Genomic DNA, 25,356 nt, shown 5'->3' on the forward strand with positions numbered 1-25,356 from the left:
ACACAAGGGTTAAACATTTCAAGAGCGTATTGGGGTTGTGTTTCGGGTTTTCCTCAGAAAGTGGAAGTAACCCTACAGTGACACACGACTTACGGTGTGATCTAGTCAGTTGCAAGCCCATGTCACGTGTGTTTGTCACACGAGATAAAAGGACAACCTTTATTTGTGACTAAAAAACTAAAATGTGTCTAAAATGTGACTACAAAAAATGACTAAATTTGTCTTACGTGCAAAGGATTCTATGCCAGCAGTTATCGGGGGTAAAACCACAAAGTGTCGTCAGCAGAAGAAGCAGATTGTAGAAGCTGTAAACAGTCATGTGCTCATGTGCAACACACTAACCTGAATACCTACTACTGCTCAGACACACCCTGAATATTAACAGGGTGATAAGGAAAGGAAATATTTTGGATTGAAAAGGGGAGCTGCCAGGGGAGAGGTGAGGTCTGCGTGTGTTCTAAAATCAACTTCTGTCTCGGCACACAGTAACAATCAAATCGGAAACTCTAAGAAAAAACTATCTTTTTATTACAGATCAAGGATAAACGTACAGTAAGAGGATACCCCTATGTCCGCAACTGGTCATGTTGGTTTGTGATAGTCAACCCATTTGTTTTCAAGTCAGCATGTACATTGGAGTGGAGCTGAAATACACTGACTGAACATGCTGCAAATCCATTTTCAAGTTGCCGGTCTGGCCGTAATTCATCTTCAAGAAACCTGTTTCCATTTTGCATCATCGTCAAAACTACTAACCATGTCAAATGTGTAGTTACACACACACACACACACACACACACACACACACACACACACACACACACACACACACACACACACACACACACACACACACACACACACACACACACACACACACACACGTTGTTGGGACACAGGTTCTCTCTCACACTGTGGCACACACCCTCACGCACGTTCTACGTCCATTGCAGAAACGACAATTCATGGCTCAGAATGTGCTACAAATACACATTTAAAAACAAAGCAAATACAGACATCAACATTTTACAAGTTTCTTCCCCCCAAAAAAATCTGATAGCTCAAGACTCAGAAAACATCTGGTGGGATTTTCGAGAACTTTCCCTTTGTATCGCAGGTATACACGTGTGTGTGTGTCTGTGTGCATAGTACATCATGTGTTCAAACTCAGGGTACAGTGGGTACAGTGGGGGGGTGTATGCTCCATGGGGTGACATCTCTTCAGTTTCCCTCAAAAAAATGAACCGGAATGTCGAAGGTCTGCACGGCTACAATTGCTGCAAATGGAGGACTCTTTGACCAAAGCAAAGTTTGAAGGACAAAATGATTACTATCATGACTCTAACCTTGTCAATGACTACATTTCATGTTCATTTAGCTAGATTTCCTTTTCAAACTCATTTCATGTATCCAGGGAAAACAAGGAATTTCTGAGTGAACTTGTGAACGGTAGTGTTCAGCCCTCTACGGGAATTCATTTCATGCCCGACGTCGCATTCAAAACAAGTCCTTGTTTTTAAGTCAACATACTCATTGTTCCACGCCCACATTGTTCGGTGTGGCCAGCAGGAAACAAGCGATGACCGCACGGTTGATCCGTCCTCTCAACCAGCCTGCCTGGCTTCTAGGTCCACGGAAGGAACTTTCACATCCTCCCTTCTGTCCGACCACAAGTGGGGTTTCGCTCGGTCAGGGCGATCAACACGAGGGCTATTCTCCCATTCTCAGTGTCTACGCTCTAACTGTGGATCTGGGTGTGATTGAGCGCGTGTGTGTGCGTATGATTAGGTTAAGTCAAGTGGACGCGAGTGTGCATGTGTCTGTATGAGTCTTAGCATAGTGTGAGTGAGTGTCTAGGTGTATATTGGTTTTCTTCTCCTGTGTGCGTGCGTGTGTGTGTGTGTGTTCACTGCCAGCCCAGCTGGTGGTGGAGGCCTGGCTGCAGGGGGTTGAAGGGGTTTCCGGGTCCGGGGGGGTAGTTGGAGAAACCGTTGGGTTGAGGAGCGTAGCTGTCCAGAGCAGAGGCAGGGTGACCCTGGAACACAGGAGCAACTGGAGTTCAGCCCAGTCTCTCTGATGGGGACAGTGTGTGTGTGTGTGTGTACGAGTGTGTGTGACAATGACAGTGTGCGAGTGACAATGAGTGTGTGCGTGTAGGAGCTGGCCAGTGTTCAGTGTCGGTGTGTGTGTTTGTGTATAAATTAGGGTTGGAAAATTCCGGGAATATTCAAAGTTGGACACTTTCCACGGGAATTAATGGGAATATACGGGAATAAACTGAACTAGTTCAGTTCATAATTCAAAATGTTTAACTAAGTTCACAGCTGCAAAAATGTATTTCAATATGTTGCTAGCTATAATTGAAATCTCTCTGTCTGCAATACCGCTCTTGGCCTCTACGCAATTCGGCGCTCTCACACTTGCCAGGCATAGGGCTGAAACGTTCAGACGCAACACTGATGACAAAGACGTTCAAAAACAACAGAACGTCTTACGTTTAGGTTTATGTTTCTGGCAGACAATGTTCCCAACCAGCTGCATTCAGGGTCCAGCTGAGCTAGGCGTGTATAGTCTTGTTCTCAACTACATTGAAGTTCCCTGTTATATGCTTTGGCAAAAAACTTGGCACGTTTTTTTTCTTTTTCTCAAAATTCCCCAAATTCCCGAGCCAAAATTCCCGTGGAAACTTTCCGGAAACTTTCCGGAAAGTTTCCACAAACTTTCCGGAAATTTACCGGAAACTTTCCGCCCCTTTGCTCTTGTGTTTTGGTGTGTGTGTCGTGTGTATACCTGCAGCAGGGCTGACTGCATGGCAGAGTTGTGGAGGCCGGAGAGGGCGGCGGGGGAGGCCGAGGGAGAGAAGGCGGGCATCCCTGCGAAGGACAGCAGGCCTGGGAACCCCCCTCCTCCTGGAGGCTGCAGCCCGCTGCTCAACCTGACACACACACACACACACACACTTGTTCAACACGCCCATCCTCCGACTGTTTTCCCACATACCTCACGACGAAACGCATCGGCGGTCGCTCGGTAACCGGCCAAAGTCCGACAGGCAAACACGCACACCCGAGTGTCAACTTCTGTGTCTTCGATGGTGCATTCGTTGTGCGTCTCCCAAGGTCTTATTCCAGTGTAAACAGAGTGTGGAGCCTTCTACCTGGTAGACTTTACCCTGAGATAACGCCACCATTCAGGACTCTGGATTTCCACTCTCTTTGTTTGGCTAATGAAGGCAGCTTGACTGCATGCACCTGCTGTGTAGCTGTGAGGCCAACCGCGAGTTGAGTCATGTCGCAAGACATGCATCGCCGTTGGCCACACAGATAACATCCATTTCCACTGGCGGAGAAAGGTAACCGTCAAAAGGATTGAGGACGTTTCCATGACTCGACGGCCAAGTCAAGCGATGCCAGGAGTGTTGCGCAAGAGGCTGGAGAATGTATATGGCTCGGTTTTGCCATTAGACTGTATGGTTTCGAAAGAGGATGGTCGTTAAAAAAAGATCGATTACATCTCCGCACACGCACACACACACAGGTAAAGACACACACACACACACACAGACAGAAGCACACACACACTTACCCCGGCTGGAAGTTGGAGCTGAAGGCGGAGGCGAAGCCCGGCAGCACGGGGGAGGAGGAGGGGACGCCTGCAGCAGCCGCCGCCGCGGCCGCCGCGGCCGCCGCCGCCGCCTGGAGCGGAGCCACCGTCGCCACGGACGACGCCGAAGCCCCCTGGAGCCCCATGAAGGAGGACAGCACGGGGCTCCCCGCCCCGGGGCCACCAGAGCCCCCGAAACCGGGGAAGGCCGGGCCGGAGCCGGGAGGCAGGCCGGGGAACATGGAGGGGGAGGTGGTGAGGCCCAACCCGAAAGGAGAGCCTCCTCCTGGGGCCATGCCGGGGCCGAGGCCTGGGTAGACGGAGGTCTGGGCGTGGCTGCCCAGGCTGGTGGTGGGAGCCATGGAGGAGGGGATGGTGGCGGAAGGGAGCGAGGAGAAGGGGGAGAGGCCGGGGTAGTGGGAGGGGGCCGGGCTGGAGGAGAGGACCTGGAGGCCGGCCATGGCGGCGGGGCTGGGGAGGGAGGCCTGGGGGGATCCGGACGGGTGGGTGAGGCCCAGGGAGCGGGCCAGGGCGGCCTGCGCCGAGCCGGGCATCACCAGGGAGCTGAGGGAGGGAGTGCCGGCGCGGGACGTCCCCATGAAGGCGGAAGGCACCGGGCTGTTACTGCCACTGCCGCCTCCATGCCTGGTGAGGGTGGCGCGGTGCTGCTCACTGTAGAAGGCCCCCGCCTGACCCAATGCGGCCTGGGCCTGGGCTTGGGCTTGGGCCTGGGCTTGGGCCTGGGCCTGGGCTTGGGCCTGGGCCTGGGTGGACAGGGCTGGGGAGGGTTTCGAATTTGGACCGGGGGTAGAGGAGGAGGGCATGACGGGAGTGGAGCGTCCAGAAGGGGTGTAGCTGCGGATCACTGACCCAGGAGGGTTCCCCTGCTGGGAGGCCATGCCAGGGAAGGGTGGCCCTGCCTGGGGGTCGGTGGGCTGGGGGAAGCCCTTGTACTGGGGCGGCCCCAGGGGGTCTGGGGGGTTCCTGGAGGTAGGGGTGCCCGACCGGGAGGCCCCTCCGTGGAAGGGGGAGAACCCCCCAGGGTTGGGTCCGGGTGTCCCGCAGGGGGTGTTGGACGGGGTGTGGGCTTTGATGACGGACGAGGCGGAGGGGCCGGGGCTCTGGGGGACATGGGGGGAGGCGGCAGCGGGGGGCACGGGCCCCCCTTTGATGACGGAGGGGGAGGGGCCCCTGTGGGTCTGCGAGGGCACCATGCCGGGGAAGACCGGGGTGATGGGGGTGGCCAGGGGCGGGTGGCCGGCCGAGGGCTGGGCCGGGACCGGGGTGGAGGGGGTGGCGCCACGGGGGGAGGGGAGGGGCGTGCTGTTGACTCCGGGGGTGGCATTCTGGTGGTGGGCCGGCTTGGTGTAGGCTGGAGGACAGAGAGACAGGGGTCAGTGGCAGTGGACTGGCGGACGGGAAAGGAGCTCAAACCCCCCAGAGGGGACTGATCGGCGGGGTGGTGCAGGTGGAGGGAGAGAGAGAGAGAGTGAGAGACAGAGAGAGAAAGACAGAGACAGAGAGAGAGACAGAGACAGAGACAGAGAGAGAGAGAGAGAGAGAGAGAGAGAGAGAGAGAGACAGAGAGAGACAGAGAGAGAGAGAGAGAGAGAGAGAGAGAGAGAGAGAGAGAGAGAGAGAGAGAGAGAGAGAGAGAGAGAGAGAGAGAGAGAGAGAGAGAGAGAGAGAGAGAGAGAGAGAGAGAGAGAGAGAGAGAGAGAGAGAGAGAGAGAGAGAGACGGGGGGAGTGTCGGGGGTTATGGTGGCAGCAAGCCGCAGGATTAATAACCACAGTTAACTCATTCTGAAGCAGTGAACTAGCGTGTTGAGAAAGCCTCTACAAGCACAAGCCAAATCAGAAGCCTGCAAATAAAGAAGGAATTGGGGCAAATCAGTGGAAATCAATCAAGTAGGATTGGATTCAGGACTCAGGACTCATTGACTCAGGAGTTAGTGACAGTGATTCCCCTCCAGGTGTACAGCTCAAGACAGGCAGAATGAGGTTGTGAATCAAGGTTGACACCACAGCCACCAACACTTCTCTCTTCCAGGAGCACAAGAAGAATGCAGTTCAAGAATACTAATTCTACCACCTGTCCTAGCTTTAGTACTATTTCTAGTTCCACATCTAGTTCTACAACTAATTCCAGTTTCAAACATAGCTCCAGTACTAATTATAGTTCCCCATTTATCTCTCGTACTAATTGTATGTATCAAGTCCTAGTGCTAATTTGAGTCCCAGACATAGTTCTAGTACTAATTCTAGTTCTAGTGCTAATTCTAGTTCTAGTGCTAATTCTAGTTCCACGTCTAGCCAAGTCCTAATGCTCATTCGAGTTCCCGCATTCCCTCAAAAGCACAGGTAAGCAGCATGCCAGGTGGTTAGGAAACAAGCTTAGAAAAATGTGTCCACACACTCCCGCACACACACACTCCCGCACACACACACTCCCGCACACACACACACACACACACACGTCTCCAGCGTGTTGTACCTGCTGCTCTGGGGGTGGCGCTGTAGGGCGGAGGGGGAACGCTGGCCGTTATCACCCCTCCCACAGACACCAGGCCAGCATTGTTGTACGCACCTGGGTGGCAGTGGCAAACGTTAACGGTGCCCACCACACACACACACACACGCACACACGCGCGCACACACACACACGCGTCTAACACACCCATTCTCGAGTGTCCCTCGCACACTATTGCCGTGACTGAAAGTCCATTCCAATGTGCACTTCAAATCCACACAGTTAAGAACAGTCATGAGTGCTTCAGGTCTGTGGTAAGGCTGCAGTGTCGAGATGTGTTCCGAGTGTTGCGGTGAGTTCAGGGAGAGGGGGGCGGGGGGGTCTTACTTGGTGCGATGGTGGCGTGCGGTCGGCAGGGTGGGATGGGGTAGGGCACGGGCCGGTGGGGGTTGTAGGATGACGGCGACTGAGGGGGGGGGGGGGGGGGCAAAAAAGAGATGACCATTAAAAACATCAGGTTCAAGTTCTAAGTTCAACCTGGGCCATTAAAGAACATTGAAAAACTTCTCATCAACCAGTCCTAATTTTTTTGACTATTTGATGCCCTGGTAAGTACACCAGTCAATGAGTAGTTACAAACAAATCCACTTGTCAATAATGTCACGTGACAGACAACGTTTCTACGCAGGTTTTCTAGTATGGAGCGTGAACCAGCTGCCCGTATCAGCTGAGCGCCTCCTAGTGTGAGGTTGGGAAAGAACAGGCTCTCACTGGCTTAAAAGGTCCGGTGATGCGGGCGGCGATCCCTTTCCCCTCCATGTTTGCAGCGCCCTCCTCTCCTTCCTTCTTCACAGGAGGAGTTCCCTTGAAGCGCAAACAGACCAGAGGCAAGCGTTGATCAGTGACTTCTGAGAAGAATGGTGGTTCTCTTCAAAGAATTAAAGCAGAGCCGGGTGTGTGTGTGGGATGGGGGGGGGGGGGTGTTGAGGGGAAGGGGTCTGCGGGGGGTTGGTTGGGGTGTGTGTGGGGTGATTGTGGGGTAGGGGGAAGGTGTGTGTGGGGTGGGCTGTGGGTGAGGAAGGGGGTGTGTGGGGCTGGGGTGTGTGTGTGTGGTGTGTGGAGGGGGGGGGGTGAGGTAGGGTGTGTGTGTGGGGCTAGGGTGGGGTGTGTGTGTGGTGTTTGGAGTGGGGGTGAGGTAGGGTGTGTGTGTGTGTGGTGGTGAGGTAGGGTGTGTGTGTGTGGTGTGGGGGTGAGGTAGGGTGTGTGTGTGTGGTGTGGGGGTGAGGTAGGGTGTGTGTGTGGTGTGGGGGTGAGGTAGGGTGTGTGTGTGTGGTGTGGGGGTGAGGTAGGGTGTGTGTGTGGTGTGGTGGTGAGGTAGGGTGTGTGTGTGTGGTGTGGGGGTGAGGTAGGGTGTGTGTGTGTGGTGTGGGGGTGAGGTAGGGTGTGTGTGTGGTGTGGGGGTGAGGTAGGGTGTGTGTGTGTGTGGTGGTGAGGTAGGGTGTGTGTGTGTGGTGTGGGGGTGAGGTAGGGTGTGTGTGTGGTGTGGGGGTGAGGTAGGGTGCGTGTGTGTGGGGGTTTGGCTGATCCTCACTGGGAATGTTCCGGTCACTTGGCTGGGCTTTCCTTTCGGGTAGGGGTTTCCTGGGACCATTCCACAGGATGAGATCATCGCCACGGGAGCCTTGCAGCCCACCTTGCACACCTGCCCCAACCCAAACAGACACACTCAGATGAACACCTTCTGGCGTCCTGGACATTGTAATTGTAATATTGACCGGTGGTTTGACGTGTGTGTGTACGCGTGTGTGCGCGCGTGCGTGCGTGTGATCACACCTGCTCCAGGATGCGGCGGGCTCGTTTTTTCTCAGACAGGTGGATGCGGAACAGGTCCTCCACGGGACGGTAATTCTGTGCATCTGCGATGTTTCTGTGAACCGGGTCGACACTTAGCGGTCAACAGTCTGGACCGACATGATGTCGCCTGCCGTGTGGCTTTCTCACTCGAGCAATCGTGTCTGTCATACTCAAAAGCAATGAAGGTCACAGGGTGTGATTTGACACACTTGTAGCCTAGATGTACTCACAGAGCTATCAACTCCAGAACCACCAGTCTGTCCTTGGAGAAGGTGAAACAGTTCAAGATGTTTGCAACTTTTGTTGTGGGGATGGCAACCATTTTCTGTAAAGATATGACAGATGTTAGGGAAAGCAGGCAGTCAGAACCAGCTAATTACTGTTTAAATAACGTTTCATTAATTAGTTCATGTAACGCCTTAATCCGAAGCCACGCTCAGCATTGGGGCATTTGAACCTGTGAGCTCTGTAGTCACTGAACTAATACCCTTCCCTACTAAGTTATACCCCGTGGGGATGTTTCAGATTTTAAGAATTGTTTATTCTCACATGTTGCAAAGCTTTCACTGCCTTGATCTGCGGCTCTGCCCACGAGAAGTATTTCAGTATGTCCATCACCTGCGGACAGTGAGTGCCACATTTCACACCTTCACTTTCGCTGCTCATTCATATGCAAATACACATTCAAGAATCAACATCTGCTGAAAAAAAGTCACACTGTCGCTTTGATTGCTATTCATATAGCAATCAGTCATTAGCGAGTCGAGATAACGGACCGTAAACAACGTTTAACTACCTGTTCGCTGGAGAAATAGCCGTGCACCTGTTCTATCGCCTTTATCCGCTGGTCCGTCAGGACACACTGGAAAAACATTTCAACAGTTATTTGAAGCGTTCATGCAGCGGTTTATCAACACAAGGATAGGCTATCATTTAGTACCTTGATCTGTTCACTCACCTTTCTGATTTCGTCCAAGACGATGTCAAATGATTTCTTGTCCATGTTTGAGGACTGAAGGAAGCCTCGCTGGAATATTAATAGGTAGCGAGCTAGCTAGCTAACTCGTAAAATTGCAGTTTACAGTAAGATTTACTGTAAAGTGGACTTCAGATCATCATTGGTGGGTTCACCGAAGTAGCTTGCAATGATATTGCCTCGCAATGAAAATAGCTGTGGCTAATATAAAGAAACTGATAGCATGCGGTCTGCAACTTGATAGCTAGTATAGCTAAATTGGCTAACAGCTAGTTTAGCTAGTCTGACAACAAGCTAGCCAGCTAGAGCTAACTGTGTCACAATAACGAACAAGATTTACTAGAATTAATGTACTGTATAGCTATATAAAATCAAATTATCAACTCACTGTGTCCCAATTCATATTGCAGTTAAGTCATTAAAATACCACCTCCAACTAGCTAGGTCCACATATTAAAGTGCACAAACTAGATACTTCTTTTTCTAGCTAGTTTCGTGTAGACTAGCTAGCTAGTAACACACTCAATTGACAGGTCCCAGCGGCACAGCAGGCTGGAAAACTTCCTTTGTTAGGACCCATCCAACCATGGGCGAAGCATGTTTAAAAGTGGAACTTTTGCTTCATAAAAAAATATTGTAGTACTATCCATGAGAGTAGTTTTAGAGTTTATTGATATTTTTTGGTACCTGTACACTATTCCTTCAATAAAAATGAAATAAGTAACCATATTTGTTCAGGCAGTAGGATAGCCCATACAGGCTCCTGTTTGAACACTCGTCAGGAAGTAAACAGACATGAAGACTGTCGTTCCTACTGTACTAGTAGCAACTTATTTCTCTTTTATGGGCTGGTTGTAGCAAAGAATATTGGTTGTAGTGAAACATTGGAACAATACAATGGATAGATTCACGTGGTCAAATGGCCTCCTGGAAATGAACGAAACGTTGGTAATCCAACAACGAGGTGTCAAACTATATGACGGAGACGATAAGGTAGGTAGGCCAGACGTTTAAAGCTCTGCTAGCCTGTGTCAGGCAGTGCTACTCTTTTGGAAGTGACAACAACAATAGCTAACTCGCGAAATAATTTCTGCTTGGTCTGCTTGGCATTTAAGAAGCATTTCACCTCAAAGCCTATTATTTCTTACTTTTTTTTTTAACCCCAGGTCAAGATGGATGTCGGAGTGGCTATTCTCACCACTCATCAATTAATCTGGAGAGACTCCAAAAATCATGTAGGTGACAATATTTCGATAATGTGATCTATTTGTCAACGCTGCGCACAGTGGTTGTATGTCAACGTTCTGGGTTATTTTTTCTGCGTAGGAGTGTTGCATATCCATACCCCTGTCCCAGATCATCTTCTTTGAGGAACAAGCTGCCGGAATAGGAAAAAGGTGATTGCCTTGCAGCTCTAACCTCATAGATATGTTATTGTGGTGTCAAACAAGGAAATCTGGCTGTACTGCTCATGCTAATACGGCTGACATGCCTGTTACTACAGTGTAGTTACGTTTATTTCACAGAATGTGCTAAGTGTCCGTCTTGAAATCCTCAGTGCAAAGATAGTCATCCACCTGCACGCAGCCTCACCCAAGAAGGAGCCAGGGCCCTACCAGAAGAGCAAGTTCTCCTTCATCAAGCTTTCCTTCAAAGAACATGGACAGATCGAGGTGAACAGGGTCACAGTGTGAGAGTGATATCTCTGTGTCGATATGGCTTAGCCTCCTGTCACGTTTAGTTTGTGTGTTTCAGATCATCGTGTGCATCGCATGTGCTTTTCCTGTTCTCAATGATCTGCTGTAGCCTACTTACTATGCGCTCATTGGACTTCTCCTACTCCTTTGGATCAAAGCGTCTCCTACGTCTCATTTCCTATTCCCCTGTGTGGCTCTTTCTCTAGTTCTACAGGAGACTGACTGAGGAGATGACCCGGAAGAGATGGGAGAGCACACCTGTGTCACAGCCCATCCCCACAGCAACAGGATCTCAGGTCAGAGGTCACAGAGCAGACTCAGCCAATGAGACTCGGGTTTTCCTCTGTCACGGCTCAGAACTACTAGGCTACTTTTTTGCGTGCTGTGATATTGTAACAAAGAAATATTTCGCTTAAATAGGTTTGACAAACAATGTAATGGTTGAATGTTAGTATTGTTATGTGACTGCAAAGGTTTTTCTGTGACAGCCTGTAATGCAACTTGCATCCACATGATGGCGCTTTTGGCACTAGAAACTGCCTCCTATACATGAACTCAATCACAGAAATAGCTAGGTTTTGAGGTATGAACTAGGCGCGATAGATACGTCTACATTTCGTGATGCAGTTTGGAACATTGACTTCAAGTCAACCCTTTTCCAATCACGTGTTTCGGACCCGTACTTTTGTATTCTGGGTTTTGTGTATTTCATGCCAGCCATGTTCTGACTGTGTCTCGCCCTCCTCCTCCTCCTTCTTCTTCTGTGGTGGCTGCAGGCAGGAAGGACCCGCGCGGTGGGAATTGTCGGCATCGAGAGGAAGATAGAAGAGAAGAGGAAAGAGACAGACAAAAACATCTCTGAGGTGACACACACACACACACACAGATGTAGGCTTAAAGAGTGTGTTGGGGGAAGGGGACGTGGGCGTGGATATATTGCCAGCTCGCGTGTTGTGAAGCTCTTCTATCAGCACCTTGGGGTGGGTTGTGGGGGTGGGGGGCTGTGCCAGTAGACAGCATGACGCTCGGTTCTGGCCTCCTGGTTGTAGCGTGCGCTCCAGCCCCCGAGCGCGCCCCGCGTGGGATGTCTGTGTGCCGCCGCGAACGTACTAGAAGGATCAAAGTCCCGTCGAGCCTTTGCAAGAATTAAGTTCCATGTTTCCTGGCAGTAAGGCAGCCGAGTGAGCGCCGGCCGTGCTGGCTGGCTCGGTGGACGGCCCGGGGCTGAAGCCCCTGAAATATGTGTGGTTTCACTGCTGCCTGGAGCAGAGGGAGGGGTGGCCTTTTAAATGATATCTGTGGTTAGGGTTTGTTTTTTGTCTGTTATCCAACATGTACTTATACTTAGTTTCTCTCGCTCTCTGTCTCTCTCTCTCTCTCTGTCTCTCTCTGTCTCTCTCTCTCCTCGCTCCGTCCCTCTTTCTCAGGCCTTTGAGGACCTCAGTAAGCTCATGGTGAAGGTACTGAAAGACTCATCACGATATTTCCCCACAAAACGCACGTGCTAGTACTGTATGAATAGCAGCTACATTTTCAGACCCTGCAGTTCACCCCCAGTGCCGTCACGGCTACGACTCGGTGTGTTTCAGTGTGTGTGTGTGTGTGTGTGTTCTCCTTCCCTGTAGGCAAAAGAGATGGTGGAGCTGTCTCGATCCATTGCCAACAAAATCAAAGAGAAACAAGGAGACATTACAGAGGATGAGGTTTGTACAGGCATATAACACCGACATACCGTACACACATGGGATTCGAAACTCAGCCTTTCCAGACATGCACATATCTGAGTAGGGTAACAGAGTTGCCTCATCAGGTTTGCCCCCGAGGGGGCTTTAGATAGCCTGTTGGTGCTGAAAGCACCCATGTGATCTTCCAGCTCTTACCATAATACTCCTGCACTTAATAGGCTTTCTGGGATTGAGGAGGACTTTAGACTACAGTACCCCCACCCCCTGACTGTATGCCTTCAAGGTCCCTTGATAAACATTTTTCTCCTCCTCTCAAACATCCATCTTTATTTTCAGTTATATTTACTGTGCTTTGCATTGTTGTTCAACGACGGTGTCGAGAGTGTGAATGGGTTGAAAGCTGCTGGCTCTGTGCGTGTGTGTGTGCGCGCGTGCGTGCGTGTCTTCTTGACCCCCTGTGGTGTTTGTAAGCTGTGTGCTTTCCAAACACGATAGGTTTAATCCACGCTGGACTTGGCAAACTGTATTCTTGAGGACACACACGGGTGCACACTCCATTCTTTCACGTTATAATGTGTCAGGGATCCCGAACCGTGTTGGCTAGCCGAGCTAACATGCTAAATAGTCATGTCATGGAGAATGCTGAGCTGTCCTCTTCCCTCACAGACGATCCGCTTCAAGTCGTACCTGCTGAGCATGGGCATTGCCGACCCCGTTACCAGGGAAACCCATGGCTCGGGCACACACTACCACATGCAGTTGGCCAAACAGCTGGGAGACATACTGCAGACCCCCCTGGAGGTGTGTGTGCGCTTGTGTGTGTGTGTGTGTGACACGCATCATGATCATTTTATCTTATTTAGGCAGTCTGTGTCTCTCACACTTGACCAACCTCTCTCTCTGCCTATCACTCTCTCACTTTTGCCTCTCTCTCTATATCTCTCTGTCCCTCACTCACTCTCTTTCTTTCTGTCTCTCTCTCACTTTCTCTCCCTCTCCTTCTGCTTCTCGGTCTCTCGCTCCCCCTTCGCCCGTCGTCAGGAGCGAGGAGGCATGATGGCTATGACGGAGGTGTACTGTCTCGTGAACAGAGCGCGTGGCATGGAGGTGAGGACACACACACGCGCGCAGGCTAGCAGTGATGCACATGAAGCAGACTTGTCAATTGAGCAAGTGCTGGTTAATTGTATCCAGTGTTTCCCCTACGTTTACAGCTTTGGGGGGGGGGGGGGGCGGGGGGCGGTGACCCTGTAGAGACAGAAATGACATGCCGTCGTGTACATTAGATAACTAATATAAGGCCATTTAGTTTGTTTAATAAAACAGCAAGCTATAGACCTGTTGTATAGGAAAGGTAACCTTAAATGACTTATTTTGTGATCTAGCGCTATATATACTGTATATATAAAAAAAAAAAATATATATATATAAAAAATAAAAGTTTATTTTATTTTATTAACTTGACCTTCCAGGGGGGGGGGGGGGCGGGGGGGTGCCATTGGGGGGGCGGGGGGCCCCCCTAATATAATGGTAGGGGAAACACTGGTATCTGAGACCCTCATCTGAAGGGGAGAGAGCGAAGTTAAAACAAGAGGGACTGGTCCATCTTCTGTAGTACGCTGATTCATCTTCTCAGGAAGCTGTCCGTGTCATGTCTGTGTTGGTATGGGCCTTTGTAGTCTTTAACTAATATCCTCTTATTGTCTTTCTCCAACCTCTCCTCCCCACATCTCTCTCTCTCTCTCACCACCCTCCTACTCCCTCTCCACTCCCTGTCTCTCGCTCTCCACCCCCCATCTCTCTCTCCACCCCCCCATCTCTCTCTCTCTCTCTCTCTCTCTCTCTCTCTCTCTCTCTCTCTCTCTCTCTGCCCCTCAACCCTCACTCTTTTCTGTTTCCTAGCTGTTATCCCCAGAAGATTTGGTGAACTCATGTAAGATGTTTGAGTCACTCAAGCTTCCACTGAGGTACGTTTCTCAGTGTGTGTGTGTGTGTGTGTGTGCGCGCGCATGGGCGTGTGAGCCAGGAGGGAATTGGCCAGGCTCTTCCTGTCTGACTTCCTGTTGTTGGAGGTTGTGTCCGCCCTATGTGGCCGTGTCACTTCCTGTCACTTCCCAGAGTTTCAAAAGAAAACACGGCCTGTTTCCACCGCCTACCAAGTCCAAGTGCCTCTATAACTGACCACTGCCTAGCCCTGTGTGCGCGTGTGTGTCTATGTTGACTCAAAAGTTCAACTCTGAGGCCATCACATTGTAACAGCATTTTAATATAGCTACCTTTTCTTCTCTTTTTTCCCCCCGTTCTCTCCCTCCCTCCCTCCGACCGTGGCAGGCTGCGTGTGTTCGACAGCGGGGTGATGGTGGTACAGCTCCAGTCCCACAGTGAAGAGGAGATGATCGCATCAGCGCTCGACAGTGTAGGTTCCAATCCCGTCAGAACCTGCACTTGGCCTTCTAGCCGACAACTACTGCACATCCCAATGTGTTCATGTTACTGTGTGGACATGCTCTCTCTCTCTCTCTCTCTCTCTCTCTCTCTCTCTCTCTCTCTCTCTCTCTCTCTCTCTCTGTCTCTCTCACTCTCTGTCCGTCTCCCTCCCTGTTTGCTGTCTCCTAGGTGTCTGATAAGGGCTCGCTGACGGCGGAGGAGTTTGCCAAGCTTCTGGGCCTCTCGGTTCTGCTTTCCAAAGAGAGGTAGCTGCTACTGTTTGGGTTTGAAAAGGAAAGGTTGCTTTGCCAGATTGCTGTTGTGGCGTTCATTAGCATTTTTACGTTCTGTTGACTTAATGGTTAGAGTCTACCAGGGGTGGCCAGACACAGTGCAACAATAACAAATTCAGTAGTACATGATTCTTCGGATCGTACCGTGCAACAATAGCAACCTCATCTCTCGAGTGCAACATGGTCAACACTTTTTGGTCTGTTTGCAACACAACAGGATCTCGGCATGGTGCAACAAGCAGTACAACAAGTTTGTCCTTGCTTTCTTCCTCTCTTTCTGGCTCCTTCCTTTTCATTGTCCTCCTCTCGTTTCTCTCTCTCTCTCTCTCTCTCTCTCTCTCTCTCTCTGTGTCTCTCTCTCACGGCCCCAGGTTGTTGCTGGCGGAGAAAATGGGCCACCTGTGCCGAGACGACTCCGTAGAGGGCCTGAGGTTTTACCCAAACCTGTTCTGACCCGGTCGCGCTCCCCCAGATGTGACACTATCAACTTTCTAAGCAACGCGATGTGTAATTCACATCCATGTTTCAGCAACGTCAAAGACCGACGTTATATCAATGTTCTCCCCTTTTCTCTTCTAAAGCAAAGGGTGTTCTGTGACTGGTTGATAAGGGGTTGGTTGGTGCATATCCCACAATGTCTCTGGAGAACCAGAACATAATTATCAGGAAGGATACAGAGCTAATGCAGGTCTAAGGGACTAGAAATCATTGGATGTCCTGTAACAGTACTGTGTTTGTATAGTATGATAGCAGCACAAGGACAGCGATAACCTGGCTATGCTGCCTTAAAAAAACAACAAAAAAAGATTATGCAAGGGTGTTCCCCAAAGATTCTTTCACTCAGCAATTAATTATTCAATTCGGGCAATTGTTTTATTTTTTTATGAACGAATAGCTTATGCGCCATGGGGTTTCTGTCATCATTAATACTGTACGTCTTTTTTTTCTTTCGGAAGAGGAATGAACAAAATGGAGGATAGGGAGCATATAATGCTACAAGGAGTAGAGCTTGATATACTGTATAAGACCGCAGTTGGGTCTTGCAGGCCAGGTTCAGGTACAGAAGATTGTCCCTGTCTCAATGGAAATGTCATTGAGGGTTTGTTCCCTCCAGTTCATGTCTATGTTACAGCCTGCTATGGGCCTGAGCCTGTTTGAAACAGTGTCTCTGATAAGCCCCCTCCCCAGTCAGATTAAATTTAGTTTTGGACAAACACGTGACGTCTGATTTTGTGCTTATTTGTTCTTGGCATAGACATCTGAGGACAGCATATATGCGTGCATTAGAACCCTCGCGATGTTCTCTAGGCGATCTCTGGTGTGTTCCCTTTGTCTTTAACACAGTCTGGGTCTGCAAATCAAATCACTGGTACAGTATCTGTTGTTTTTTTACTGCTCCCCTAACAAGTTGTTATAGTTCTGTTTTGTTCACTGTATAAGGAAAAGGAATCTAGTCTACTATGATTGCATTACACTACACCCAACAGTGGACGATCTTAACCCAAATAAATGTCTCTTTCTTCCTTTCAAATTGGTTTATTGCAGTGCTCTTCGATCCTAGTCCTCGGGATCCACTGTCCTGCGTGTTTTAGATGTTTCCCAGCTCCAGCGCACCTGATACCAGTTGGAGCAGGGAAACATCTAAAACATGCAGGACAGTGGGCCCTGAGGACCAGGTTTGACCGAAGGCCACAGGTTTAATGCATGTGGCACCAATACAATTGTCAAACTTTTTGACCGCCTTTCCTCATAAAAGGCTTCGAAAGGACACCCAGAACTACCTCAAATAAACAGGACCTACTAGGCCATAAAGAGAGCGCAAAGGCAACCTGGTCCCACTTCTAACCCCCAAGAGTACAAGCCTAGCGAGGACGGCGGCCATTTTAACTCGGGGTCGTTTAATCTTGAAAAGTAATTCCCTCAATGGATCTGAGATTAGTTGAAACGTTGTTAGTAGAAACGTAGATTAGCCCCCTCTAGCACGCTCTTTGTTCTCATTGTCTGCGGCTGAGCGCTAAACTGGGTTTTAGCCCATTACTCCGGAGCGGCTTCCTGTTAGCCGCTCGCTTCCTCTGGTCGAAGCACGAGGGACCGCAGAGCTCCTGCTCCGATTAGATTATCCAGCCATGTGGCTCGTTCATTGATAGATAATAGTTTCGATTGGTAGAGAAAAGCAGCCGGCGATGACCTGAGAAAGGCTTGTGCGTATTAGTGAGTTAGGCCGATATTGTCTGATTCCGAACTGGACTCCATGGCGATGGAGATAAGTCATAGCCTACAATTCAGCTGGTTCTCGGGACGAGAGGGGCTAAGAGCTTGGATAGGAGAGGCACACACACACACACAAGGACACACACAAGGACACCCACTGGCATGCGTCTGCTCTGAATGGCATGCAGGCGCAGATGTCTAGGATCATGGTTAGATTCCTCCTCTCTTCCCCCTCCCAGCCCCGTGACCTTGAACCTGTTACATCACGGATGGATTAGGACGACCAGACTGACCTGCCAGTCAGCCTCTGTCTTTGGGGTATGTTAGTAACAAAACTTTATAATTTGGTGAAGAAAACAGGTATATATAAAGTCCAAATGATATAGGTCTAGTGAAAATGATATGGTCACATGATTATATAAAGGAAACTGCCAGAGAGGCACAACATCCATCAAGAAGTCTGGCCCTGTGTGCTCATGGTTTTACCCAAATTGAACGGTCCATTTCCTCTTGCCTGCCTGCTTGTCTGCCTGCCTGTTTTCCTGCCTATACCTACCTGCCAGCACCTGTGCTCTGTAACAGTTAACCCTGTGTGAAGGCTGTACAGGCCTGTTGGATTACCTGCGGCAGGTAAAACCTCCCTTGTGATTCATCTTCAAGGGATGTGACCTTCTCCTTGGTGCGCCTGACACAGAGGAAACTATGGACTAAAACATTTAGCTTCTAGACCTTCCCGTTTGATAGCATGACTAGCAGTTGTGCAGCCAGCATTTTATACTATCTGCCTTTTGTAAATTGTCTATGTATTTTTCTGTAATAAAAAAAAAGAAATTATATATAAACATATTCAAATTGTATGCTCTTATTTTTGTGCAATGCGAAATAATTTGTAGTCCAATCGTGACGGGTTGCTTTGAGTGAAATGTCCCTTTAAATTTGCACTTGGTTGCTCATTGTAAATCGAAAAACAACCATTTTATACATTGCCTTGTATTATTTTAAATGGCTTTATTAATTTAAACACTATTGACAGCACGTAAGGCTGCATGCCGTCTCATATTTAACTGAAGAGCCGTGTAATTGGAAGGGTCATATTCTGGGAATGCGCGTTCACGGTGTTGCAGCGCTGGAGCGCGGATCGACCTCGCAACAGACTCTCCCACGGACGCAGACCGGTTATAGACGTATATATCTCAAACTGTCCTTTGACTGAAATTCTGCAGACGATCGAAGCTGTCATCAGATCTGATCTCCTTACCAACGATCAAGTTTGTGTTGTTCGGTTGGGACCTTCTAGAAATGCATGTTTAATGATGATTTGCTGAGATCACAAGGAATGTAAGTAACTTGAATTTGATAACTTTTAATGATCAGTCTCGGTTGAAGTCACACATCCTGTCTGATCCACGAGAGTATATTACATACATAAACAACATTTGGTAATACCCCAAAAGCGTAATAGTAACATTTTGAAAAAATACAGTTTTTGCTGGTGTAGCCTACAATACAGAAATATGTTGGCTACAATTAAACAACAAGTTCCAAATCCAACTCTGAATGCAGTAAGTGAAGTGCATCTATTTTCTACTTTTGTTGCTGAAAAAAGTTGTTGTGTTTTCCTATTGTTGAACGGGACAGAAAGCTGCATAAGAGTGGGTTTGGCCGCTTCTTTGAATTGTTGAACCGCCGCCTTCTGACTGTGAGTGATAAGTGTGGCTTTGGACAGAGGGAGAGGGAAAGTTGGAGTCACAGGGTTGTTGCACTGAAGTCTTGGCTAGCACTCATAATCTTTTTTTTTTTTTTTTTTTTTTACAAAACAACAGACATTTTTTCTTCCAGAGACCAGTCAAGGCATATCAGGCATTCATGAACCTAGACCAAAAACCTTTTGCTTTTTTTATACGTCTCACACTCGCTGAGCTCATTCTCTTGAGATACGACGGTTAATTTAAATTGCATTATTATCACACACAACGAAGTGGGATTAAAGTCAATACCTGTCAACTCTGATTGACTGGAGCTTGCAGTAAATGTAGCTGGAGTGATTCCCAGCACTTGCACCTGCTAAACAAGTTTTTAATCTTACGTTCTTTCACCACAGTGACAGTCGGTCACTTTGAGCAGTCAAAACGTACAATCATGTCATTTAACACAAACTCATTCAACTCTGTGGGTTACCATTCAAGACTGAAAACAGAAAATACAGAGTTCAATAGAAGTTCATAGAACAGATCTCGAGTTTTCCACCAGAAACGTAATTTAATCAGGGATCTTCAGTAGGTTACTTGACTCTGGGATGCTTGGTGAACGTGACCTGTTCAGGGCTTCTGTGTATTTGACTGCAGCAGGTGAGGGTTTAGGACAGGAACTGGCACAAAAAGTTATTTTTGCTTCTTGTTCCTGACACCAAAGCTGGATAGGAAAACCAAATTTTGGAGAAAGAGATCGACCCATTGTTCTGTGTAAACACACACACACAAGGTGACAGCCTGGCAAGAGGATCTGCCTACTGGCTGTGTGTGTGTGTGTGTGTGTGTGTGTGTGTGTGTGTGTGTGTGTGTGTGTGTGTGTGTGACAAGAGGACCTCCTCCAGAGGTGTGTGTTATTTGTCCTAACGGGAGATGAAAGGTTAGCGAGGAAGGAAGAACTGTAAATCTGAAGTTCTCGTCTCCTGCTCTCCGGGCTCTCTTCCTGGTGATCTGCTTCAGTTTGCTTGGCGGCTGTCTCCAAGTGGGAGCTTTGGGTAGGCTAGCTGACATGGTCGGTATCCTTTAGGCTGTTTAGTTCAGTATCCATGCAGATTATCTTTGTTTTTTGATATACTCAAGTATATAGAAATTGGTATTAAGTTACAGAAAGGTGGTTCAATGCTGCAGTGTCAGGCTGACCTAGACAAATACAATTCAATTATATTCAGAAATATTTCTTTTGTACCAAAGGTCTGTTGTAAACTTGTCTGTCGGCTTCTGACATGACGGGTCCGTTTTTTTAACGCTGTCTTCTCATAGTTCAGCTGTGTGTTTTTCCTGCTCTGTGATTGGTCTGCCGTTGGTTTTCAGAGTGCTGGGATGGCGGAGGAGGAGGGTCATGTGGAGTAGCAGAATTCCGGGCCACCGGGCGTCGGAATGCCACAGGGCTCCGTCTCGCCACTGCCAGTCCTGTTGGCGCTCCTGGGATACGGTGAGTGGGACGAGGTGATTGGCGTAGGGGCGGCGGGGGGGGGGGGGGGGGGAGTGGAAATGTGAGGCAGTGCATCGTGAGGGCAGTTTGACAGCAGGTATGTGAGGTAAAAGGGGCACGTTTTGGTTCAGATCCAGAAAAGCACACTCTGACTTCAAGACCTTAGATGGGCACAACCAGAGCAGTTTTTCATCTGAACTCCTGGTTGAATCAGGAGTGTAATTGCTGGGCTGGAAGAAACACACACACACACACACACACACTCACACACACACACACACTGCTTAACTGCTTTGATTTCAAAGTGTTTTGCTGTGGAGAGCCCCACCCCATATTGTATTGCTCTGAAGGTCAATTTAGGCCCATTCAAACCGAAAGGGGAGGACAACTCAGCAGGGGGAGGAAGATGGAGGGGGGGAAGGGAGGGAGACTGTGCCCCTGCCCTCTGGAGGGTGCTTCCTGGTCAGGATGTGAGCTGCACACAGCGGCAGGCAGCGCACACATCACAAGGCCCCTGCAGCTCACAGTCCAAAACAGCTCAGGCCAATGTCCTTCATCTGGCTCTGTTCTCTCTCTCTCTCTCTCTCTCTCTCTCTCTCTCTCTCTCTCTCTCTCTCTCTCTCTCTCTCTCTCTCCTCTCTCTCTCTCTCTCTCTCTCCTCTCTCTCTTTCTCTCTCTCTCTCTCTCGCTCTCTCCTCTCTTCTATATAGCAATGGCTGGACTCCACCTTTGGCCCTCACTCCACGTAGCCCTTAGTAACGCCAGCGTGTTCATCGACTACAGCACGGAACGGAACGACACGGTAGAGTGCAACACCACCCTGTCTCTGGTCGACACGGAAACCAACACCACTGTCCTGACCAGGAACCTCCCCTCCAACCAATCAGAGGGCAGAGTGGAGTTCAACTGCTCCTGCTTCCTGTATGCCGGAAAATTCAGATTCCGTCTGGAACAGACCAGATATGCTATAGTCCATAATACCAATGGGAGTGACATGGGCAGTACAGAAGTGGCCACCCTGTGGTGGAGTCCAGAACTGAAGGTGGAGTGGCCCACCATCCACATTGCCGTGGAGAGGTCCAGTAACCAATCAGGTTCCTTTCAGGTCAGTGACAGGACGCTAAAGAATATCCTATTGCTAAGTTTTGGACAGTTCTGTTCAGACCAATGATGTTCCTCCCTCCTCCTCCTCTCCCCTCCCCAGGTAGGTATCTCCACCAACGAGCACTTCCAGTCGTGCTCCAGCGGATTCGGCTCCGCCCTCTACCTGGAAGTGAGCTACCTGGAGTTCAACCAGATCGGCCGCAACAGCATCGACAAGGTCCGCGCCCGCACGCGACTCCCCATCAAAGCCTTGCATTCCCAGACCATGGAGCTGGCCTGCGCCTTCCCCTTCACAGAGAGGGACTTTGTCACCGTGGCCCTGCGCTCCACCCACACCGCCCAGGACGTGAAGACCTCGGGGCCTCTCTACCTCTCGCGGATCTTCTCCTACAAGCTGCTGGTGAACAACCCCCAAGCTTACCGGACCGGCTGCGAGGGGACCGTTTCCGTGCGCCTGATCACGCCGCCCTGCGCCCACATCAACGGGAAGGTGCGCCTGTACCGGGACGGGCCGCCGGGGGGGAGGGGGGCCTCCGGTAGCCCCGGGGGGGCGGGGGCGGGGCTGGACGGGCCGGACGACCCCTCCTCCCCCCTGCTGGCGTTCAAGTGGTTGACGCACGGGGAGAACGAGACGGAGTTCAACTGCTCGGTGTTCGAGCCGGGCCGGAACAAGTACTGCTTCCGCTTCGTGCTGAATTTCAGCCGCTCGCCCAGCCCGGCGCAGACCTGTCTGGTGGTCCACAGGAGTGCAGGTGAGACCCCACCATCCCCACCCAACACCCCCCACCACCCACACCCCCACCCACACCCCGGGAGACAAAACATACAGTAGACCCATTCAGACAAACTGGGCCACTGTTGGCTCGTTACACTTTCACATTTTTCCTTAAATCTCTCTCTCTCAATTCAAGTCAATTCCGTTCAATATGCTTTACTGGTATGAATGTTCTGGTTAAATAATGTTGCCAAAGTAGTCCACAGTGAAAAAAAATGAAATAAGTTATTATTAACTTGAATCAGAGAACTTAATCATCGTCAATCATAAAACAGACAATTATAATAATGCCAAGGAACATATAATGTATAATTATGATAATTTATACATTCGAAGTGGCATGTTATTCCATCCTACCCTCCCTCCCTCCCTCCCTCTCTGCAGAGACCTGGGGTCTGTGGCAGGCGTGGAGCATGTGCAGTGTGAGCTGTGGGGAAGGAGTGAGGGAGCGGGTGCGTGAGTGTCTGTTGCCCTCTGGGGGCGGCGGGCTGCAGTGCACCGGCATGATGAAGGAGCAGTCGCTCTGCTCTCTGGATGACTGTGCAGGTCAGCTGTCACACACACACACACTCTCTCTTTTTTCTCCTTTTTCCTTTCCTTATCCTCTGTTTTGCTCTCTCCATTCAAAGATGGATAAACATTCTTCCCCCTTCTTTCTGGAAGACTGTCCAGGTTTGCTCTGTGTCTCTGTCATATATGTCGATCTCTGATTTGTGTTCATTTCCAATCCTTTTTTCAATCTCACTCGCTCACGTTACGCCGTTCTTCGCTGGTTGCTGTGAATTATACCTAAACGCCAAAAGCCTTGACGTCACTCATTCTCTACGGACATAAGGAATGGACAAACAGAGTTATCTGCCAAACAGAATACATGAATTCCCAGTTAGGGAATTCATGTATTCAAACTCTCCGTGAAGTACACGCGTCACTCAACCAAGTTGACCTCTCCCTCTTGTCCTCCTCTCCCTTCTCCTAGTGCTGGCCCCTCCCACCCCCTCCAACCCCCCCACCCCGGCAGGGGTGAGTCTCCTGGGGGGGAACCTGGTGGTGATGGCCGGCATCTCCCTGTGCCTGGCTGTCATCCTGGCCACCGTGCTGGTGACCGTGTGGAGGAAGCTCTGCAGGGCCCCTCCGTGCAGCTCCGTACGCCGCGCCTCCATGCACTCCCCCGGGGGCCGCAAGCTCTCCGACGAGGCCTCCATCTGCGGGCACAGCCTCCAGAGACCCAGCCTGTCGGAGAGCCAGGGCCAGGGGGCGCTGGGGTTGGGGCTTGCCCAGGCAGGGAGTTCGCCGCTGGGCGGCCAGGCTCTACCGCAGCCCGTGGTTCTCCCTCTGGCCCAGGACCCTGACAGGCTGTCTCCTTCAGGGCAAAAGGTGCTGCCACCTATCTTTGGGTATGTCACTTACAGTACCTGTTAACAGTTCTGTAAAAATATAACTGTTATAATAATAAATGTTACAGTCATTTATTTAAAATTAATATATGTAATTCGTGTATACATTTTTTTTAAACTTTTTTTAAAACTATTATTTGGCAAAAGTTTGGCACTTTTAAGAACTAGGTATCTATTGCACTGAATGTTGGTTCATGAAAATCTTGTTGAGGAGACTTCGCTTCTTGCCTCCCCAGCTATCGCCTGGCCCAGCATCAGCTGAAGGAGATGAAGAAGAAAGGCCTGAAGGAGGCCACCCAGGTCTACCACGTCTCCCAGAGCCCCGTCCACGACACGCTACTGGAGACCACCGCAACACCCACCGCCGCCTCCACCCCAACCCCAGCAGGGCTCACCTCCCCTGGGCTCACTCCCAGCCCCGTGGCCCTGGACCTCCAGGAGGAGGCGAACCTCAGCGGCTTCCGCATCGCAGTCCCCTTTCCCGAGGCGTGGGCCCCACCACGGAGCTGCCACACCTTACCGGACAGGCTGAGCCCCAGGGTGGAGCTCGTCCTGGGGGCCCCCGCGGCGGGATACGCCAGCGGGGGGAGCGCGAAGAGGCGCGACCGCACAGCCGACTGGGTGGAGATGGTGGAGAGGAGCAGCTTGGGGGGGCTGAGAGGAGGGGGAGCGGGAGGGGCCCCCTATCAGAGGAACCCCAACTTCCGGCGGACCCTAAGTTTTCACGACACCAAGCCCCAGCCCCCTCCCCTGGCCTCCTCTCGGCCTTACAGAGAAAGGAGCATGTCTCAGGTCGGCAATCTATCAATCCATGTCTCACTCTACCCTATCATGTGTCTCTGTAGTGTCTCTACACTGGGTGTTTATCACCTATAGGGCAGCAACAATTAAAATGAAGAGTTTCATAAATGGAATGTTTAATTCCCTTCTTTGTTGTCTTGTCTACTCCAGGTGGCTCCCAGAACCGTCCCAGAGGGCAGCTGCAAAACCAGGGGAGCCTGGGAGAACCAGGCCTACCCTCCCTACCACTCCTACCCCATCCCAGAGCAGGGGCCCGCCGACTGGGCGAGGAGCCCAGCCAGAGCCCCTGGGGACAACCGGAGAAGGCCGTGGTTGGAGACATCGGGTCCCACTCTTACCAGCGACACCAAGCACACGGGGACCAACACTTCAGCAGCCACCTCCATGACCGAGCTGGCCGGTAAAGCAGAGGTCAGGGGAGGGATGGGTTGGCTGAGGGGCGGTGGAAGAGGAGGAGGAGGGGGAACCTCTGGGATCGGTGGGCCGGGGACACGTGGCGACGGAGCCCACCTGGGAGTGGAGCGGGCGGAGCAGAAGTGGAGCCGCCGCGGCCCGTCCCCCATCCAGAGGAACATCCTGGCCCGCAAGCTGAAGGAGGCCCAGTCCTGCTCGCCGGCCTCCGGCCCCCGGGGGCGCCAGCGCAGCTCCACCTTCAGCGCGTCGGCCTCGGAGCAGAGGAAGAGCCGCTGCCGCTCGCTGCCCCTGTCGGGGGACTACAGCAGCAGTGGCTCCCCCTACGGGCTGAGTGAGGAGGAGCAGAGGATGCTGGACCTGGACCTGGCCTACCTGGGGGAAGTGGAGTACTCACCTGGACACACCTGAGGGGAGGGGAGGGGAGGGGAGGGGAGGGGAGGGGAGAGGGGAGGGGAGGGGAGGGGAGGGGAG

At 50.7% G+C, this 25,356-nt stretch overlaps 3 protein-coding genes across 4 annotated transcripts in view; 2 read left to right on the plus strand and 1 right to left on the minus strand.

Moving 5' to 3' along the window:
• The window catches only part of proser1 (proline and serine rich 1), a 246,665-nt gene extending 237,012 nt beyond the window's left edge, over positions 1–9,653 (minus strand). Inside the window, exons 1-12 of the mRNA XM_062484909.1 lie at positions 8,887–9,653; positions 8,725–8,790; positions 8,478–8,546; positions 8,159–8,253; positions 7,908–8,001; positions 7,666–7,776; positions 6,846–6,938; positions 6,462–6,540; positions 6,099–6,191; positions 3,586–4,975; positions 2,791–2,935; positions 885–2,035 (exon numbers count right to left, since the gene is read on the minus strand). Coding sequence (XP_062340893.1) covers positions 1,907–2,035; positions 2,791–2,935; positions 3,586–4,975; positions 6,099–6,191; positions 6,462–6,540; positions 6,846–6,938; positions 7,666–7,776; positions 7,908–8,001; positions 8,159–8,253; positions 8,478–8,546; positions 8,725–8,790; positions 8,887–8,931 — 2,409 coding nt within the window. The 5' untranslated portion in view covers positions 8,932–9,653 and the 3' untranslated portion in view covers positions 885–1,906. The remainder of the gene's footprint in view (positions 1–884; positions 2,036–2,790; positions 2,936–3,585; positions 4,976–6,098; positions 6,192–6,461; positions 6,541–6,845; positions 6,939–7,665; positions 7,777–7,907; positions 8,002–8,158; positions 8,254–8,477; positions 8,547–8,724; positions 8,791–8,886) is intronic.
• A 10-nt stretch (positions 9,654–9,663) lies between these two features.
• vps36 (vacuolar protein sorting 36 homolog) lies at positions 9,664–16,222 on the plus strand. Of its 2 annotated transcripts, XM_062484910.1 has the most exons (14): positions 9,665–9,897; positions 10,071–10,139; positions 10,231–10,301; positions 10,463–10,577; positions 10,808–10,897; positions 11,378–11,464; positions 12,029–12,061; positions 12,227–12,304; positions 12,953–13,087; positions 13,328–13,393; positions 14,189–14,253; positions 14,618–14,702; positions 14,903–14,979; positions 15,378–16,222. In XM_062484910.1, the coding sequence occupies exons 1-14, from the start codon at positions 9,802–9,804 to the stop codon at positions 15,457–15,459; spliced, it is 1,149 nt and encodes a 382-aa protein (XP_062340894.1). In that variant the 5' UTR covers positions 9,665–9,801; the 3' UTR covers positions 15,460–16,222. The 2 variants fall into 2 exon arrangements, with proteins under 2 accessions (XP_062340896.1, XP_062340894.1); XM_062484912.1 differs by lacking the exons at positions 14,189–14,253; positions 14,618–14,702; positions 14,903–14,979; positions 15,378–16,222 and adding an exon at positions 13,841–13,887 and having other exon boundaries at positions 9,664–9,897; positions 13,328–13,481.
• Positions 16,223–18,377: 2,155 nt separating this feature from the next.
• LOC134039899 (thrombospondin type-1 domain-containing protein 1) lies at positions 18,378–25,327 on the plus strand. Its single transcript, XM_062486052.1, has 8 exons — positions 18,378–18,555; positions 20,277–20,397; positions 21,108–21,502; positions 21,602–22,253; positions 22,661–22,822; positions 23,253–23,670; positions 23,907–24,462; positions 24,622–25,327. Exons 2-8 carry the CDS (start codon positions 20,343–20,345, stop codon positions 25,291–25,293), a joined length of 2,910 nt encoding a protein of 969 aa, XP_062342036.1. The 5' UTR covers positions 18,378–18,555; positions 20,277–20,342; the 3' UTR covers positions 25,294–25,327.
• The last annotated feature ends 29 nt before the right edge of the window (positions 25,328–25,356 follow it).

The sequence above is a fragment of the Osmerus eperlanus genome, chromosome 19 (genome assembly GCF_963692335.1).
Source record: "Osmerus eperlanus chromosome 19, fOsmEpe2.1, whole genome shotgun sequence".
Lineage (NCBI taxonomy): Eukaryota > Metazoa > Chordata > Actinopteri > Osmeriformes > Osmeridae > Osmerus > Osmerus eperlanus.